Source organism: Triturus cristatus, chromosome 1_2 (assembly GCF_964204655.1).
Source record: "Triturus cristatus chromosome 1_2, aTriCri1.1, whole genome shotgun sequence".
NCBI classification, from domain to species: domain Eukaryota; kingdom Metazoa; phylum Chordata; class Amphibia; order Caudata; family Salamandridae; genus Triturus; species Triturus cristatus.
In genome coordinates this window covers 20,572,896-20,590,235 of record NC_140580.1, presented here as the reverse complement: position 1 = coordinate 20,590,235, position 17,340 = coordinate 20,572,896, and the positions used below count along the sequence as shown (strand labels likewise).

General features: G+C 46.4%; 1 protein-coding gene across 2 annotated transcripts in view; it reads left to right on the top strand.

The window, feature by feature from the left end:
* Positions 1 to 14,124, top strand: part of DENND2D (DENN domain containing 2D) — a 736,340-nt gene extending 722,216 nt beyond the window's left edge. For both annotated transcript variants that reach the window (XM_085600175.1, XM_085600177.1), the window contains one exon: positions 13,631 to 14,124. In XM_085600175.1, the coding sequence (XP_085456301.1) occupies positions 13,631 to 13,683 (53 nt within the window). In that variant the 3' untranslated portion in view covers positions 13,684 to 14,124. The remainder of the gene's footprint in view (positions 1 to 13,630) is intronic.
* The last annotated feature ends 3,216 nt before the right edge of the window (positions 14,125 to 17,340 follow it).

The following is a 17,340-nucleotide window of genomic DNA, read 5'->3' as shown; positions in this document are numbered from 1 at the left end:
CTACCAGGAGCTCTAACAAGCTGCTACTGAAACCGCAACGTTTCTCCAAGAAAAAAACGTACAATCGTACCTTCTCAGGAATGGCCCCCAGGATATGGAATGCCCTACCCCCAGAAACGAGACTCAATCCATCTACAGTTTTTTTCAAAAAAGAAGTGAAATCGATTCTCATGTCCAAATTTACATGAACTATAGCTATCTGCATTTCCCTGTATTATGTACCTTGTATGCATTGTAACACTGTATTTTTATGTACACACCTTTTCCTATGTCAGATATGTGAAGCGCTCTGATACCCGCAAGGGTCTTGTCCGCGCTATACAAAACCGTCTAAATAAAATAAAAGATGGTGAACAGGCCATACTCCATGGGAGGGACAAAGACATGCTGGACATCCTAAAAGAAATAAAGCCAGCAAAAAGTAAGCAAGCAAGTATGAGTTACAAACCCCAGAGTCAATGGTAAGCAATGGGCGGAATGCATTCCCAGGAAAGCTTTCAGAATGTCCCCAAGATGTCTTTAGCAAACCAGGAATCTGTGCAGTCTGGTAGGCTTTGACCTGAAAATTAAAATATCAACCAAACACTGCTATTTTGAATCCCCAGGGCATGCAGGGGTTACACGGACATCAGTTGTGGAAGTTAGCTCTGTTTACCTGCCCATTTGGACCACAGAGTGGTCTCAACCCATGATACATCGATCCAGCAATCACTATCAAAAAAATAAAAGATGTTATAAAGACTCATTGATTGAGAAGAAGCATGTGTCTTTCAGGGAAACCTTAATTACAAGAGGAAAAAGGCTGAACAATTAATTAGTATTCAAAACAAAAATAACACTAAGAAATCGTATCCAAGTCTCCCATGAAAGTAATACAACCCAAAGAATATCAAACAGAAATTAAATACAAGACCACTCTTAAAAGAGAAAGGGATTGATAAACTCTAGAGAATGGCTGTAATCCCTGCAGGGCTCCGGTTCTTTGGTAACCCATAGCATACTCTGCTCAAAGAGAATCTGTTGGAGGTTATCATGAAATGCAGTTCTCCCGCCTGACAGGCTTTCGACTATGGTAATGGCGAGTTTGAGGTAAGGAAGAAATTTCTCACAGTGAAGAACGTGTATCACTGTAGTGCTGTCCCACTGTATGGTAACCAGACTAGATTCCCTAAATGAAGGAATGTCCACCATGGAAAATGATATTTGCTTGGCATGTTTATCACCAGTAACCTCTTATTTTGAAGTGTTTGCCACGGATGTCTTTCCCATTATGCAGAAGATCTGGAATTGACATCTTTAAAAGGATGAGGATGGATTGACGATAATCTCAAGCTCTCAGATTGCTTCGGACAGGGTTTAAAACAAATGTGCTATATCGAAGTCTGAAAGAGGGATGCTGGAGCAGTTAAACGATCAACAGTTTCTCAAATCTCAATTGCAGAAAATATTTGAAGCGTCAGAACAAGATGAAATCTCAGGGTAGAGTTGATTTCTTTTTTTAAATAGCATAAGAATGCATTTCTTCGCAGTAAACTATCTCCATGGTTACGTACCCAATGCTGAAAAATGTTCCATATATTTAGTTTAGAGATTTATTGAGCTCAACAATTCAACTTGATTCACCTCTAGACTCGTTTTGCTTCTGCTGGGCAATGGGTTTGCAGTTGCATATTATAGTTTGAAATACATGTAAGAAGAGTAAATATATGTTTCATTTTAGTCAACGTATCCGATATATTTTGCAAGTATTTGTTCCAAAGCCTGCTTAGTAGTGCCAGGGTGTTAATTATAGCTTGTCTGGTAGTAGAGAACACCAGGTGACATTGCTAGTGCCAAAACATTAGAATGTAATTCACAGTTTGGGGTGTAGAAATGTTACAGTAAAGTAGAGTGGTGTTATCCCCACAAGCTACTTAGTCAGGGGACAAAGAGTTTAACGAGCATTGTTGGCAATTCCAGAAGGTCTGGCTGTAAAAGAATGTTGTATAGTAATGTGAAGCAGTAATAATCCACATTTGTAAAGCACAAACAATCACCCGTAAGGGTCTGTAGGCGCTGGGGGCCGTTGGGAAGATTAAGCAAGCTATTGCCCAGAGTCACATGGTGCTGGGCTAATCTGCCGCCGGCGCCGGGGATCGAAACGTGATCCCCAGATTCCGGAGTCAGTCGCCCTGGCCGCGGCGCCACACCTCATCCTTGTACAAGGAAGTGCAGTACAAGTAAAAAGCATATGTGCAGAAAAATATTGGTTTAGGTTAAAATGTTAAGTGACAGTTGCACTGTCAAGCCAGACCTAAAAACATATGTAAGATAATGGCTGCCCTTCTACCATCTGTGCTGCTGGCAGAGAATGAAAACACCATTAATTATCTAAGACACTGTTACAGAACTACAATTTCATGTGTGCGCCCCTGAACGTTCAAATTCAGCCGGCTGTATACATAAACAAAATGATCACAGCTGGTGGAACCAAGCACTTTTTTGTGAAAGCACACAAATTCTGCCCAATCAAAACATGTAACCCTGACTCCCAACGTATGGGCAGAGCCAAAGCCCCTCTCTCGTGGTACTCACATAATAGTCTGGCGACAGCTGCACTGTCAAGCCAGACCATCAAAATGAAGTTAGATTTATATTAGCAGCCAGTGAACCTCAAGCTGGATTTCACAGTGTTTGCAGATACCCAAGCAATACCATCCCCGGAGGAGGGGCTAAGAAGTCCTGTAAGACAGAGCGGCAAAGAGGCCCTCCCTGCGTACCTGAGAATCTGGCAGATGTCAGATACCGAAACACCATGCTGTGGAGCCGTGGTGGCTGCTTTCGCCCTGGTAGAATGTGCTCTAAGGCCTTCAGGAGGTAGTTTCTTTGCCAAGGCATAGCATATTTTTATGCAGAGGTTGACCCAACATGAAATGGTCCTCTTTTGAACTGCTCGCCCCTTCTTTGCTCCAGCGTTCCCTATGAAGAGTTGGTCATGAACCTAGAACTCTTTTGTACGATCATGGTAGAATGATAACACTCTTTTTTTGGTCCAGATGGTGGAAACGCTCTTCTACCTTGGAAGGAAGCGGAGGTGCATAGAAAGTGGGCAAATTAACAGATTGGGCCAGATGGAAAGGTGTTACTACCTTTGGTAGAAAAGATGCCCTAGCACAACTTTGTTCGGAAAGACGGTCCGGTAAGGAGGCTAAGATGACAGTGACTGTAGCTTGCTCACCCTCCTGGCAGAAGTAATTGCCACTAAAAAGGCTGTTTTAATAGTGAGCAGCCGGAGGGGAAAATTGTGCAGAGGTCTAAATGGCACAGACATCAAAAAGGTAAGGACCAAATTAAGGTACCATTGGGGCCTAATAAAAGGTGAAGGGGGAAACATGGGTAATCCCCTTAAAAAATCTCTGTACAAGAGGTGATTTGAAAACAGACAGCTGATCCTGCAGCCAAAAAAAGCAGACAGGGCCGAAAGGTAGCCCTTCAGAGTGTCCAGAGCAGAGCCCTACTGGGCCAAGGAGAGAATAAAAAGAAGAACATCCAACAGGGAAGCAGACAAAGGGTCAACAGACCGTCTGTACAGTATTTACTAAATGATTGCCATCAGCTGGCGTATACAGACTTGGAAGTCGGACACCTAGCTCCCTGAATAACATGACAGACTTGGACAGGAAGGTCAAAAGCTGTCAACTATTGTCACTCAATTTCAATGCAAGGAGTCAGAGAATGGACAGGTTCAGGTGGAGGACCCTCCCCTGCTGCTGCGACAAAAGATCCTCACGAAGAGGCAACCTGACCGGAGGATCGATGTTCATCTGCAGAAGCTCGTGATACTAGACTCTCCCTGCCCAGTTCAGAGCCTCAAGGATGACTTGGGCCCGGACACTCCTGATCTTCCATAAACCCTCTAAGCAGGAGTGGTATGGGCGGAAAGGCGTATAGGAGGCCTATGCTCCACTCGTGATGAAAAATGGCGCAAAGCGAGAGCAGCCTTGGAAACTTCAACAAGCAAAACTGCTGGCATTGCATGTTCTCTTCGGAGGCAAATAGATCCAACTAAGCCTCTCCCTACTGTTGAAAGAGACCTTGCACCACCTCTGAATGGAGATACCACTTGTGATCCGCAAGGCACCAGCGGCTGAGTTCGTCCTCTCTGACGTTCTGAGAACTGGCCAAATGTTGAATCACCAGGAAAATGCCCCGTTGTTCCAGCCAAGTCCAGAGGCTCAGAGCCTCTTGACAAAGGGCCCACATCCCCTCTCTGACCTGTTTGTTGCGGTACCGCACTGCAGTAGTGTTGTCTGTGAACACTTCAACTAGCCTTCCTCGGAAGGATGGTAAAAAGGCTTTCAGTGCCAACCAGATCACACGAAGCTCCAACAGGTTGATTAGGAACATGGCTTCCGCTGGAGACCAGAGTCCTCTGATCTCCACCTCTCCCAGATGGCTGCCCCATCCCAGAAGGGACTCGTCCATCACTACTGTGAGATCTGGGTGGGGAAGGGAGAGGGGTCTGCCTCTGCCCCAATCGCGGTTTGTCAGCCACCACCGCAAGTCTTTCGCGGTGCCCTCCGATATCTGAACTAGATTGGTGAGATTTCCCCGATGCTGCACCCATTGGAACTTCAGGTCCCACTGCAAAGCCTGCATGTGCAATCTGGCATGGTCCACTAGCAGGATGCAGGAGCCCATGAGGCGCAACAGCCTAGGAGTCATTCTCACTGAAATCCAGGCTATAGGCTGAGACATCGGTATCATAGCCTGAATATCCTGGACTCGCCATTCAGGAAGATAGGCCCAAAACTGCACCATTTTCAGTACCACTCCGATGAAAGGGAGTATCTGCGAGGGTGTCAGGTGTGACTTCGGCATGTTGATAGTGAACCCCAGCGAATGCAGGAGGTTCACCATAGTCTGAAGGTGGGAGACGACTGCTTGGGACGAGCCCGTCTTCAACAACCATTCGTTGAGATATGGGAAGACTAGGACCACTGATCTCCGCAGATAGGCTGCGACCACCGCCATCACCTTGGCAAACACCCGACGGGCACTGGTGTGGCCAAAGGGGAGCACAGCAAACTGAAAGTGCTCGTGGCCCACCACAAACCGCAGGTAGTGATGATGGGCAGGCAGGATGGGGATGTGCAAATAGGCATCCTGCAAGTCCAACGCTAGCATCCAGTCTCCTGGGTCCAGAGCAGACAGGACCTGAGCAAGAGTGAGCATCTTGAACTTCTCCTTTTTGAGGAAGTAGTTGAGGCCCCTGAGGTCTAGGATAGGACGAAGGCCTCTGTCTTTCTTTGGAAACATAAAATAGCGGGAATAGCAACCACAGCCTATTTCTGGCCCAGGAACCCTCTCTATGGCTCCCTTGGCCAAAAGATGCTTGACTTCCTCGCGGTGGAGGTGATGGCATATCCTGCCACCAACTGGGCATTCATGATCCAGAAAGATTGGACAAGGAGGGTTTTGCAGTGGAGGAGGTGGCTGTGGCTTAACATGACTTCAGGCCAACCCACCCACGTGTTCGGGGCGAACCGTGTTCGTGGCCATGCAGAAGTTGCTGGACTTGCAGGTTCCTTTTGCTGGAATAGGGTTGCGCAGTTGAAAGCTCCTTTTGTAGCCACGAAAGGGGCAAAAAGCAGACACAGGCCGAGATGATGGGGAGAGGCCTAGGGACTTGGCCGTAGCCCTCAAGTCGCTTGGACATCCCCTGAAAAGGCTCGCTCGAAGGAAAGGTTCGAGCACCGTTCCAGGGGGGTCAAAGTCTTCTTCCTCAAAGTCCTCTTGGTCAGGTAAGGAGCACCATAAAAACACAAGAAGTCAATGGGTGCTTCAACTTTTCCCCGTCAGTCTCGCAGCGAGATGGAGGAGCCTCGGCGTTTGAGGCCCCGCTCCATGGAGCGGGTTGCTGGGTCGCTCTGCATTTCCCTCCCTTTCCGCGGCTGGGAGTGACTCACACCCAGCTAGAAGTATTTTATGACGCCATCTGCGCCATATTTGGGTGGCTTGATCCTGCCGGTGCACCCGCAGGTTCAGCTGATGGAGACCCAGTGGGTTGCGTTCTTTAGACTCCGGGACGGCCTCCTCTTGGATCCGTTCCTGGACCGGCACCGGTCGTACATCTGCGACCTTCCCTGGTGCTGCATCTGACGTCAAGGCCCTCGGCGTCGCCTGTGCTCACCGTTGGCACCTCCCCAATCATCATTCCAGGCAACATGGAGCCGGTTGGGCATCCACTGATGCTGAGACTGGTGCCTAACGGCTCAATGCCGTTCATCCTGACCTATTCTGAAAGGCTAGGCATGAATGATGAAGGTTGGGAGGGGCAGCAGGATCCCTTAGAAATCCCGCAACCCAATCAAGACCTGGACTTTTATGAGGACCTGGGTGATGCCAGAGGCCTGGACACCTCCTCAGATTCTGGCATGCTGTCTCCCCCTAAACTGGCTACAGAGGAGAGAGCTTCATTTGCAATGGTGGTACGTAGGGCTGCAGAGGTCTTGGACCTGCATCTTCCTACGGTGGCAGTCAAGACTAACGTCCGGATGGAGGTCCTGCAGCCTGGTGTCTCCTCTTTGGAACCCTTGCTGCCTTTCAACGAGGCCTTAACAGATGTTCTACTGGGCACCTGGTTCAAGCCCAGCACAGGGGCTCCTGTGAATAGAACCATTGCCCGCTGCCACTGCCCTGCATCGGGCGACCCAGCTGTCCTCTCTACCCACCACACCCCACAGAGCTTTGTGGTCCAAGCCTCTACTTCCCACGGCGCTTTCCCTTCTGCACCCCTGGACAGCTTCTGTAAGAAAATCTTTTCTTCAACCAGCCTCGCTTTGCGGTCGGTAAACACTGCATGCTTCTTGGGCTACGTTACTCCCAATCTCTATGGGATACGGTTGCGCAAGATCTGCCCAGAGTCTCGGAGGAGGATCGAGCTCTGCTCTCCTAAGCCATTACAGATGGGAGAGATGTGGCTGCGTTTGCCATATGATGTGGCTTAGATACGACAAATTTGCTAAGCAGAGCGATTTGCTCGACAGTGGCCGTTAGGCACCAGGCCTGGCTGAGAATGTCTGGACCTTCTTGGTGCTGGATGCCGGGCCTGTCAATCTGAGCACAACTCTGTGTTGTGGTCGTGCTCCAGGCACCAGAGATACACCAAATGGGGGTCCGGGACCCACATGGCACAGTGACAGGCACCGCACGGCTTAAACCCCGAGGCTTTCTTACTAGACATACCTAGCACACCAAGATAAGTGAACAAAAGTCGAAAAAGTTTGTCAAAAAGTGACAGAGTGTAGCTCTCTTTGATGGATCTGCGCTGGCTGGCGCGGAAAGAAAAGAACTGACAGCGCGCCGGGGTGGCACCTACATAGACAAACCCGGCGTCTATGACGTCACGTCGAGTCAACCAATGCCACCTATCAGCGATCAGGGGTACTGCTATCAAAAATCTTACAGATCCAGCCTGGCGCCTGGAAGTTCTAAGCTAAGGAATCTGCGGCTTGATGTCTCTATATTACAAGGAATTGCATTTTAAGATGAACATTGGAAATTAGGTAAGAACAGTGTTCCTTTCCCAAGATGTTAAAGCTTTAAAAGCAACACTCTTGAAACCAACATTTAGAGTAATGAGTGCTCTTCCGAGTTTTTGCATTGTTAAAAATAACAGATGCCCCACCCAAATACCAGCCGCTAGTGGTTTTTCCCCTAGTGTAACTGCAGATGGGTATGATTGTCTCTGATAATTGGCCGATAGGTCAGTTTCTTAAAGGCCAGTGTAACCCCCAAAAAAAAATGCTAGCCCTGTTTACAAGTTGGGGTGTTTCGCGCAAAGCGCTGACCTCGAGTGACATTGTGCATCTTGGAGTTACAAGTCTCTCTAGACCCATAATTATCAGGTCCGCATATTGTGCGACTGAAGAGATTAGACCTGTCTGTACTGCTGCAGGGGTAAGAACTGTGGACATACTGGACAGAATTGCATCCCGGCCCCTGTCTGACTCCTGCAGCAGTACAAGGGGAGCCGACATTGCTTCCCTTTGACAGGCACAAGCCTGCCCTGCATCCCTACACATCCTCCACCCAACTCCTACCACGCTGCTGATACTTTCCATCTGCTGAAAACAGGCAGCAAATGTCATCTATTTTCCCCCGGGAATGGGTAAAAATGCACTGTAAAGTACCTGGGGCTGTCTTATGGAAAGTGCCCCATGGGCACATGTGCACCCGCTTTGCGTGACCCCCGGGCACTTTCGTATTACAAAAAAGGGCCGCGGACGCTTGTGCTGTCCCTTCTGTAATGCAGTTAGCGCTGGTGCACATATAGCGCCATCACCAGAGGGTGTTCCCTCAGTTGCATGGGGGGCATGGTCCCATGCAAATGAGGGAATCCCTTTGCCTCTGCGCGGGTGCAATATTATAGACGCGGGCGCAGAGGCAAAAAAGCTGTCAGGAGGCACACTAAGAGTGCGCTCCCTGATGGCAGCCCTAAGGAGGGGTGAAAAGGTGGGTCCTATTGACACCCCAGACATCCCCTTGCAGGCAGGTGCAGTCACTCACTGCATCCGCCTGCAAGGGGATCTCTAATCCCTCGAGTTGCCGCCTGTAAAGTGAAACATGGAGCAGCTGCTTTAAAGCCGCTCCGTATTTCACTTGAATGCACTGCCCCAGGGCAGCACGAGTTCACAGCTACCCTGGGGGCTGAGCATTCAATGTAACAGGGCAGACTTTCCCTGTTAACACCTGAGTGGTGCAAACAGGGAAAGTTTGCCCTCCCTATGTGTAATAGGGCCCCTGGTATTTCCTGGTCTTTACAGTCATTTCCTGTTCAGGGATGAAAACTTGGAATAGCTGTATTTTGATGCAGGGATACCAGATGGAAGTGAGCATTCTAGCCCTCCTCTCTATCCCTGCACCAAAAACCGTCACACTTTTAATCAGACCCCTAGATCTTCATTTACATTGGGCCAAAAGGGGCAGCACAGACCACATACTCACTTATTGTGTGAAAAGGCCACTTTATTGAAGACGAGTGCACATCACATTGCCCAAATCGTAGGCCTTTGCCTCACAAACCTACACTATACAATACTTCACCTAATTCCCCCTACCTCCAACCCCTAAGACTTCTGCCCCCTTAACATCTTTATATTGCAACTGTAACTCCTACCCTGCCATTGAACTGTTAACCTTTACATTCAATACAACTTTAACCTACATCTAATAACATCTAACTATCTAAGTATCCTAAATCTTAACTTTTAATTTGTTGCTTCTGCTAGGTTTAACTTTATTTCCACCTTTCATTGTCCTGATTCCTCTCTGTTCACAACCATCATCTTAATGTGTAACTAAGGCAACTGCCCACCTCCACTCAGAATAGACCTACTCGCAACTTTTCTGACCCCTCTCTCCCCAGGAACCTCTGTCTCACCTGTACCCATTCAATGTTCTCTCTAGCACCGCTTTTATTTGCAATAAATATAGGTCCATCTCGTACTTAGACAAATGAATCCCATCCCCCTAAAACATTCCGATGAATTGTGTCTCAACTCTGGATGCTTTACCCGCCCAAACATTTTGTCCCTACAAAAACCTGCATGTCCCTATTTATTTTCGGCTGGCCCTATCAATGGCGGCTGGATTCACTGCCCTCCTCCATTGCTGCCTTGGAATGAATTCCGTCCAGAAGACGAATGTTCCTGACCACTGCCTATTAATTTCCATCAGATACCCTGTACAGTTCCTTTAAAAATGGCAGTTCTTTGCAGACCACCAAATCATTTTGGCCCAAGTGCAAAACAATAATATCTGGACTCCTATGTGTCTTCAATAGCTTATTCGAACATTTTAACAGATCCCACCATATAATACCACCTTTCCTATGCCAAGCCACTTGAAAGAAGCGTTCATCAAGCCCGAAATTAGTGCCTTGTTCTTACTTGAGTTTGTACTTTTCCACTAACTTAATAAATGAATGCCCTACGGTCCATATGGACACATCAATTGGCTCCGGCCCAGCAACTGCACCCAAAAAATACATATGTGATCCACCTGAGACATCACGACTCATAAACCTTCCCTGTTCTCCATGTGCACATACCGCACATGCATTCCAATAGCCAGTGCCCCAACTGCATAATCCTATCCCTGCCCGAACTCTGCTGCTCTGCAGCCACACCAATCCTAAAAGAATGTGTCCCATAGTCCCCAAGACTCAATAACGCCTTCCTCAGTACCCACAACAGCTGATGTGTTGTCATCCGAGCCCCATCTGCATGGCAAAAAAATGCTAATTGAGAGGTCCTGCAAATCGCCCTCCACATTAATCCCCAATGTACCGGGCACACATCCCTGACTGGGAATGCATGTAGCGACACCATCTTCCCCGCTACTCTCTGATCTGTTTTAGATTGAAAAATGCGCTACACAATCTTGTCACTCGTATTCCTATGCCTGCCCAATCCAACCTGGGGACGAACCCCTTTCCTCCCAAGTAATTCGGAGACCCTGACATTCATGACATCAGAGTGGAAAACAAAACTGTCTCCTCCTTTTCTCTGCACAACGTTGGCAGCACAACCAAAACCTTGACTAACAAATGCCTTGATAACGGCCTTCTTAGCCTAGGCCGGTGAGCACTTTTCCTTGCCCACCCCTCTAGCATCCTCCGTCCTAGTTCCCCAGCCGATGGCGTATAACCCCAGAAGAGCTTGCCCATGAAGGCAATTCCAGCCAGTTTCCTCCCAGCCCCTAAAACCTTCCCTCTGAGAACGAGACAAAGCCTTCGCAATGACATCGGCCACCCCAAGCACACGCTTCACCTTGCAGGTTACATCATGTCTCAAACAATCCATCATAAAAATGCCCAGCAGCTTGAGGACCTGGTCATCTCTTGTTGAATGTCTGTTTACCACATGTACCACTCCTATAAGAGTACTGTATACTCTGAATAACACTCTCTTGTGAGCCAGCCCCTGCCCCGAAAGGGACACCGCCACCACTAAGGAGAAGAAACTCAATGAAAGCAATGCTCCTGCCCCCGTGCAAATATAACCAAATACCGAAGCCCCCACAAGCATCAGAATATATCTGTAGGTCCCAGTGGCAATCCTTTTGGGTTACCATTTAAATCCTCCAAGAACCTATGCCACATTCGCAGGTCTTCTTGTGCGTCCATGGCTAATCGCATGTGGTGATGAGGCAATAACAGCCTAGCTAAAGACATTCCCATTCGCCTTCAGAAAGTGCTACCCATCCTGACTACTCTACTCGCTCAAGGAAATCGACCAGGTGCACGGACTTTCGGCAGTGGTTTAGACAGGAAATCTGAGGTGGGCGAACCTCACTCGCATGTACGGACCAACCACGGATTCACAATTTCTGGGGATTCACAGCCATTCCCCAAACTTAGCTTTAAAAGACATAACATGCGTAATTATGTTCAGAGAGTGCCCTAATTAGCCCACATTTTCATAAGCTGTATAAGGAATGGAATTTCTCCTCGTGACAAGAATTCTCCTAACCCCAAACCTGTGGTTTGGCTGACTTCAACCAATCTGCAGGAGCTGGTGGAAAAAGCCCCGTTAAATGTGTTTTTTAGGTCGAGCCTGAGCCAGCGCGCAGGCGCTGGTCTGGCGATCTGTTGTAGGTAGAGTATGGTTTTGGAAAATATTTTGTGACGTGATATCGTGTGTCTGATGTGAGAAGCTATCACTTCTAGTTTTGTGCTTTTTGGGGTAGTCAACTGGGGGTACTTTTGACTCCCTCAGAGCATTTTGGGGGCATATCATTACCATTAGCAACCACAAGTTGTCATTTGGTGGGAGCGTTAGCTTTATTGTACAGTGGATAATATTTTCTAAATTGTGATTGTTCCGTACAGAGGAATCGTCTATCCTAGAGTGGTGCGTGAGCCTCGCTTATGCTGCGAGAGTGGGTGGAGTACTTGGTCCCTCAGTTCTATAATAATGCCATTACTGACTGCAGTGACATAATTGGAAGGCATGCAGATATGCAGCTTAGCAGAGGGGTTGTGTAAGCCCTGCTATTGCTACAACGTTAAGTAGTTCTATTTCTCCAGGTGCCCATACATCATCATATCTACCTACCAGTGAGGAATGCAAAACTGTGTCGCTCGTTTCTTCTACTCGTCTTGTCATATGTACCTCAATGCATATCAAATAGCTATAACAATGCCTTTTATATATGTGTTCGGTTTAAAATACATAAATAAAAGTCATTGTCATTTACAATGCCAATAGCTTAAACGCTCACAAAAGCGAGACCTATTGCATTGAAAATCCTTGTTTACTAAGGTAGCACAGTGTCTCGAATATCAATTAGACTGTGGTAAACCTACAAAGTTAACAAAACTCAGGATACCGCTGTATGATTCTTAAGAATGTTCCCTCCCAAAATACCCAATTGTTTATGGAAGTTCATAATTTCCATTAATCTAGCAATATTGAGCACAAAAATCTTGCATCCCTAGGCCTACCTGCCTCCATATACTGGCACTGCTGGATTTGTTATCCCCTTTTGTTATGGAGAACCACTGAACCCTACCTTATCCACCAGTGCGAAAGGAGGAGGTGGGGGACCATGAAATGTATTAATTTTGTCATGGATGATAAACAGCGGATAGTGGGAACGTATTTCTATTTCTGTCGTCCTATTTAACATTCAAATTACTCCTTTCATCTGTCTCATTTGAAGAAATATGTCAACAACACCCACTTATTTTATACGTTTGTAGGGGTCTGATTGTCAGTGCCACAGACTAGAGAGAATATCTGCCTGACAGCTGGAGTCGGGTGTATTAAAGTTTACAGCAATTGAATTAGGCTCCAAGAGAACTCTCCAACCCTCTTACCTCTCTCCTACCATCATTGTGTAACCCAAAATGAACCGGAGGAGTTTCAGTAACGATTGTATTTCCTCCGAGGCGATAATCTGTATTAATGCTTGCATTTTTGCTTACAAAAATTAAAACAAATTTTCTTAGAAGCACTGTCAAGCTGCAAAGGTTACAGGGAGACAATGTAGTTTCGAGGAATATTGAGGTATTTTGATTCTTTCAGACCGTGAACTGAAAAAACTTTACTCTTGATCAATTTTGCCTGTCACAGCAAATTGAACAATATTTAAAAAGCCGACCTTTTCTAGTGAATGTTCACAAATTAGGCTTGCCTCAAAATCATCTGATAGCTAGGTTTGAGGTAAATGATTTGGCAGGTTTGACTAGCCCCATGTAAGGATACACTAACTGACTCAATTAAACTTCTATTTGCTAAAATATTTTATTTGTATAACTATGTACAGTACAGCGTGTAGCAATGCATTTAGCAGGCTTATGTATGTATCCATGTAACGTTATATTACGAAGATAGATGTGATTGCTAACCCGTTTACTCGCTTTTCCTAATTACTGTCAGAAGGAGATAAAAAATGTATGTTCAAATTCTAGTCGTCATGGAATATACCTTCGTAATTGTAGTCTTTGTTTTTGATGGACAAGTGCAGATTGTTTTAATGCGAGCACCCTTTATTTTCTATAAAAACATGATGTTAGTTTAGCAAAAAGGTTCACGCTTTGTAATTTTGTTATAGATGTTTACTGCCGTTTTCTTCCCCATAGGTTATTTTCAGCAGAAGGTTATTGAATATCAACGACTAAAGGAGCTCAAATGAAATTATTATTTCGTGGAATGGACGCGACTGGACCAAACTTAAAAACAGCCGTTTACATTTTTTAATGTTTCCTGTACATAACGCCCTGACTTTCTAAGACTTCCTTTGACATGATTAGGGTGGTAGCTGCTGAAGAACAAACTGTACTGTATTTATCAGTCTTTACTGGACTGTGCAGACCTGGCATTGCCGATAAAATAGAAATGTACATAAATGCTCTAGTTGTATAGATATTTCGACAAATGTAAGTAATCTAATAAGAATTTCAAATATGGATTTTTCTGTATTTTTAATGTAAATATTGCACAATTTTAAATAACGTTCGATTATATTTTATCAGATGTGACTCGTTCATTTTTATGGATAAATTGTGTTTTCGGAATGTCAAAGATGTGATTTAATTGAAATTAAATTTTAAAATAAAGACTGATTTCAGTTTAACATGTACAGTGATGGTGAATTTTCAGTGTAATATTTCACTTTTGCTCAAGAAATCACAACCCTAAGACAATTAGAAATTTTGATCATGATACAAAGAAATAATTATTTTCAAATGTATGTGAGTGTTTGATTGGATTTACTTAGCTGGGAAGCAACATATTGCATTGGCATCTCGTTCATACAGTATGCTCTGCACCCCCCTCTCCTAGAGATTATTAACTGTGTGTGTGTGCTATATTCTCAGTACAGTGGCTGCTCCCGCCCTTGGGGGGTGATGACAACCACAGCACTCCCACCAGTGGTTTAGGAATGGTGCCATTGGCCAGGGCGAAAGCAAATAAGAAGCTGCATACCAGTGCATTTGGAAAAAAAACTATGATCCAGGGGTATTCTTGCTCGACTTCTACCTTCCTATTATACTGGGGACAAGTCTGACCTGCATCCTACTTAAAGTGATGCTGAACTGTTCTGCAAGGAGAGAGCCCGCCTACCAATGGAGTAGTTCAGCCCAGCTGCTTGTGGGGGATGCATGCTAGGTCTGTGCCACTCCAAGATATAAGGTCACCCAGGTGCTGTTCAGGAGGAAACCCAACAAGGTCATCTTTATCATCTGTACTGCCTGGGGCACATGAGGTGAGCCTTTGCCTTTCACCTCTGTTGGTGAAACTGGTTCATCACTGGATCTTACAGCTTTGCAGGAAAGCCTCTGCATGCCTTTCAGTTGCATCAGCAGGATTCTAAGTCAGAGTTCCTTCAAAATATACTGTGCGCTGCTCTGGGGAAAGATGTACCAGCACCAGACCCTTTTACCCCCTATCAATTGGCCCACAGGCTATTGGACTTCATCACTGGATGCTGTTTCCTTTACCCTTGAGAAGTGACCGTCTGGCTTATCAAGACTCTGGGTGGCTATTTCATGCCTTGTGAGGCAGTCTGTATGTAGTTCTTTCCGTCCAGAGAGGTTTTATATGTATCAGGACCTCGTAAAAAGTACGACCACAAGCACCCAAAACAAAAATCAGCCCCAAGCTCTCAGATTTTTTTTTTTTTGACTTTGAACACTACAAGGTGAACTGTTACCCCTTTGAAGCGTTTTGTTACCAGATTATGAAATCAGCTACTCTTTGGGATGTGTGCCCTCTGTGGGGTCTTTACTCGCAGTGTGAGGCTGGTGATTGCAGACAAATCCATAGGTTAACATCCCCTATGTACTTCATAATTAACAGAAAGGATTGCTCTTAGCACATAGTGTTTGGGTCAGATTCCTGGTTCAGAAGAAACTAAAGAGTTCGGGGTTTCTTTGGCTGTTTGTTCACAAAATGTTTTGTTTTATGTGTATTAAGTTTCTTTTCATTTTACAATAATGGACACCTTTTGCAGCTTTTTCACTCTCTTCTGTACCCCTCTTTCAGTGGGGGTGCCTCGGCACCCGCTCTCACCTGCATCTCTCCCGCCACACACTGCACCGCCAAGCTACACCCTCCTACCCCAGGATCTCCTCCCCCTTCAAAGGCAAGCTTGTCCTATGCCCTGCAGCAGGAGCCCTGGTCCTCTGCCATCCCAGCAAAGCCTGAGACGCTAACCTGCTACAATCCTCCATGCTCTGAATTCTGGACGCATCTCCTCACGGTGCTGCTTGACCACCTCATCAAACAACGCTGCTACTGTGACACCGCCAACACTCTACTCCCTCACAAAAGCCTGCACTCCCTCATCCATCACCAAAGACGCACCTCACCGACTCCACACTGGCCTGTGCCTGCTTAACTCCTGCCCCCTCACCAAATACTCTGTCAAAATATGGAACCATCTATACAGCTTCTCCCTGGATCTGCTCTTCTTCGCAGATACCTGGCTAAAACCCACATCAGCCCCCCACCCCCCCACAATATCGTGACTGCTATCTCACACCTGGATTCCTCATCAGACATGACCAACAAACCCAGAGAAGGAACCAGAATTATCTACAAGAGCACTTCTGTTGCATCCTCACCGAGCAGACTCCGGAACCAACTGAAATACCTGGTGTTAAAACTCAGCTTCATCAACACCATCACCCTGGGAGCAATCCTGCTCGACAAGGCGACAAGTCAGATTCAGAAATGCCATTGCAGACATCATCACCTCTCTCGTACTCTACTTCAGCTCCTTCATCCTGCTTGACAACCTCACTGATCTGAACATCATCAACTTCCTGGACAGCCTACACACTCTACTCTCATAATGTGTGAAAGACTCCACTCGCTTTGCCAGTTATCTGTTAGATTTTATATGTACCAACTTCAATGACATATTGGTGGACAAAACCACATAGACACTTGAACCAACCATTTGCTTTTCTGCTTTAATCCTCAACCGCACAGCCCCCCACCCCCATTCCTACTGCCCCAAGACCACCTGCCACATGCGGTAACACAATCGCCAAAGACACCTGGTCCACAGATCTGCAAAACCATTGCACCAAGATTACAGCACCGCTCTATTGACAATTTTAGTCTCTAGATAACTGCCTGCACAGACGTCCTGGCACCGCTCAAAACCAAGGCAACCACAAGCTAGCTGGTACAATGATAACCTTTGTTGCCCCAAGTGCCACTGCAAGCAGCTTGATGAATACCAATGGAAACGTACACACAACTACAGTGGCAAACAAACCTATAAATGAATTCCCACAACACCACCAGCAATTTAAATCCACCAAGTGCTCAGCTCCAACAGAGTGGATACAAAACAGTACCCACAGAGCTAAGGAACCCTTTGCTATTGCAAAGGAATTCACCAAGCCTGGTGCCAGCTCCACCACCATCACCCCCTCTCAGAAACTCTGCTCCCAGCTTTCACATGTCTCAATTGAGATAAGCACAATCTACAACAGTTTTGCACCTCAACCACACCTTTGTACTCCGGTCGCCCTCTACTGAGTTGACAACACCATTCCAGGAACCACCCTGCCCTGTAAGCCCACAATCACCCATGCAGAAACCTCTACTGTTGTGCTATCCATCCAGCCATGAGCCTCATCGGACCCTTACCCGCACTTTGCCTTTGCTAAAGGTTTAGAGCCCATCTCCACCGTCCTCACCCAGATCCTCAACGACTCCCTAAACATGGTTACTTTCCAGGACCCTTGGAAGCACGCCACCATCATGCCACTACTGAAGAAATTCACAGCAGTCCAATCCCCGCCAGCTAGGACTCTGAGTACTTTACCACTGC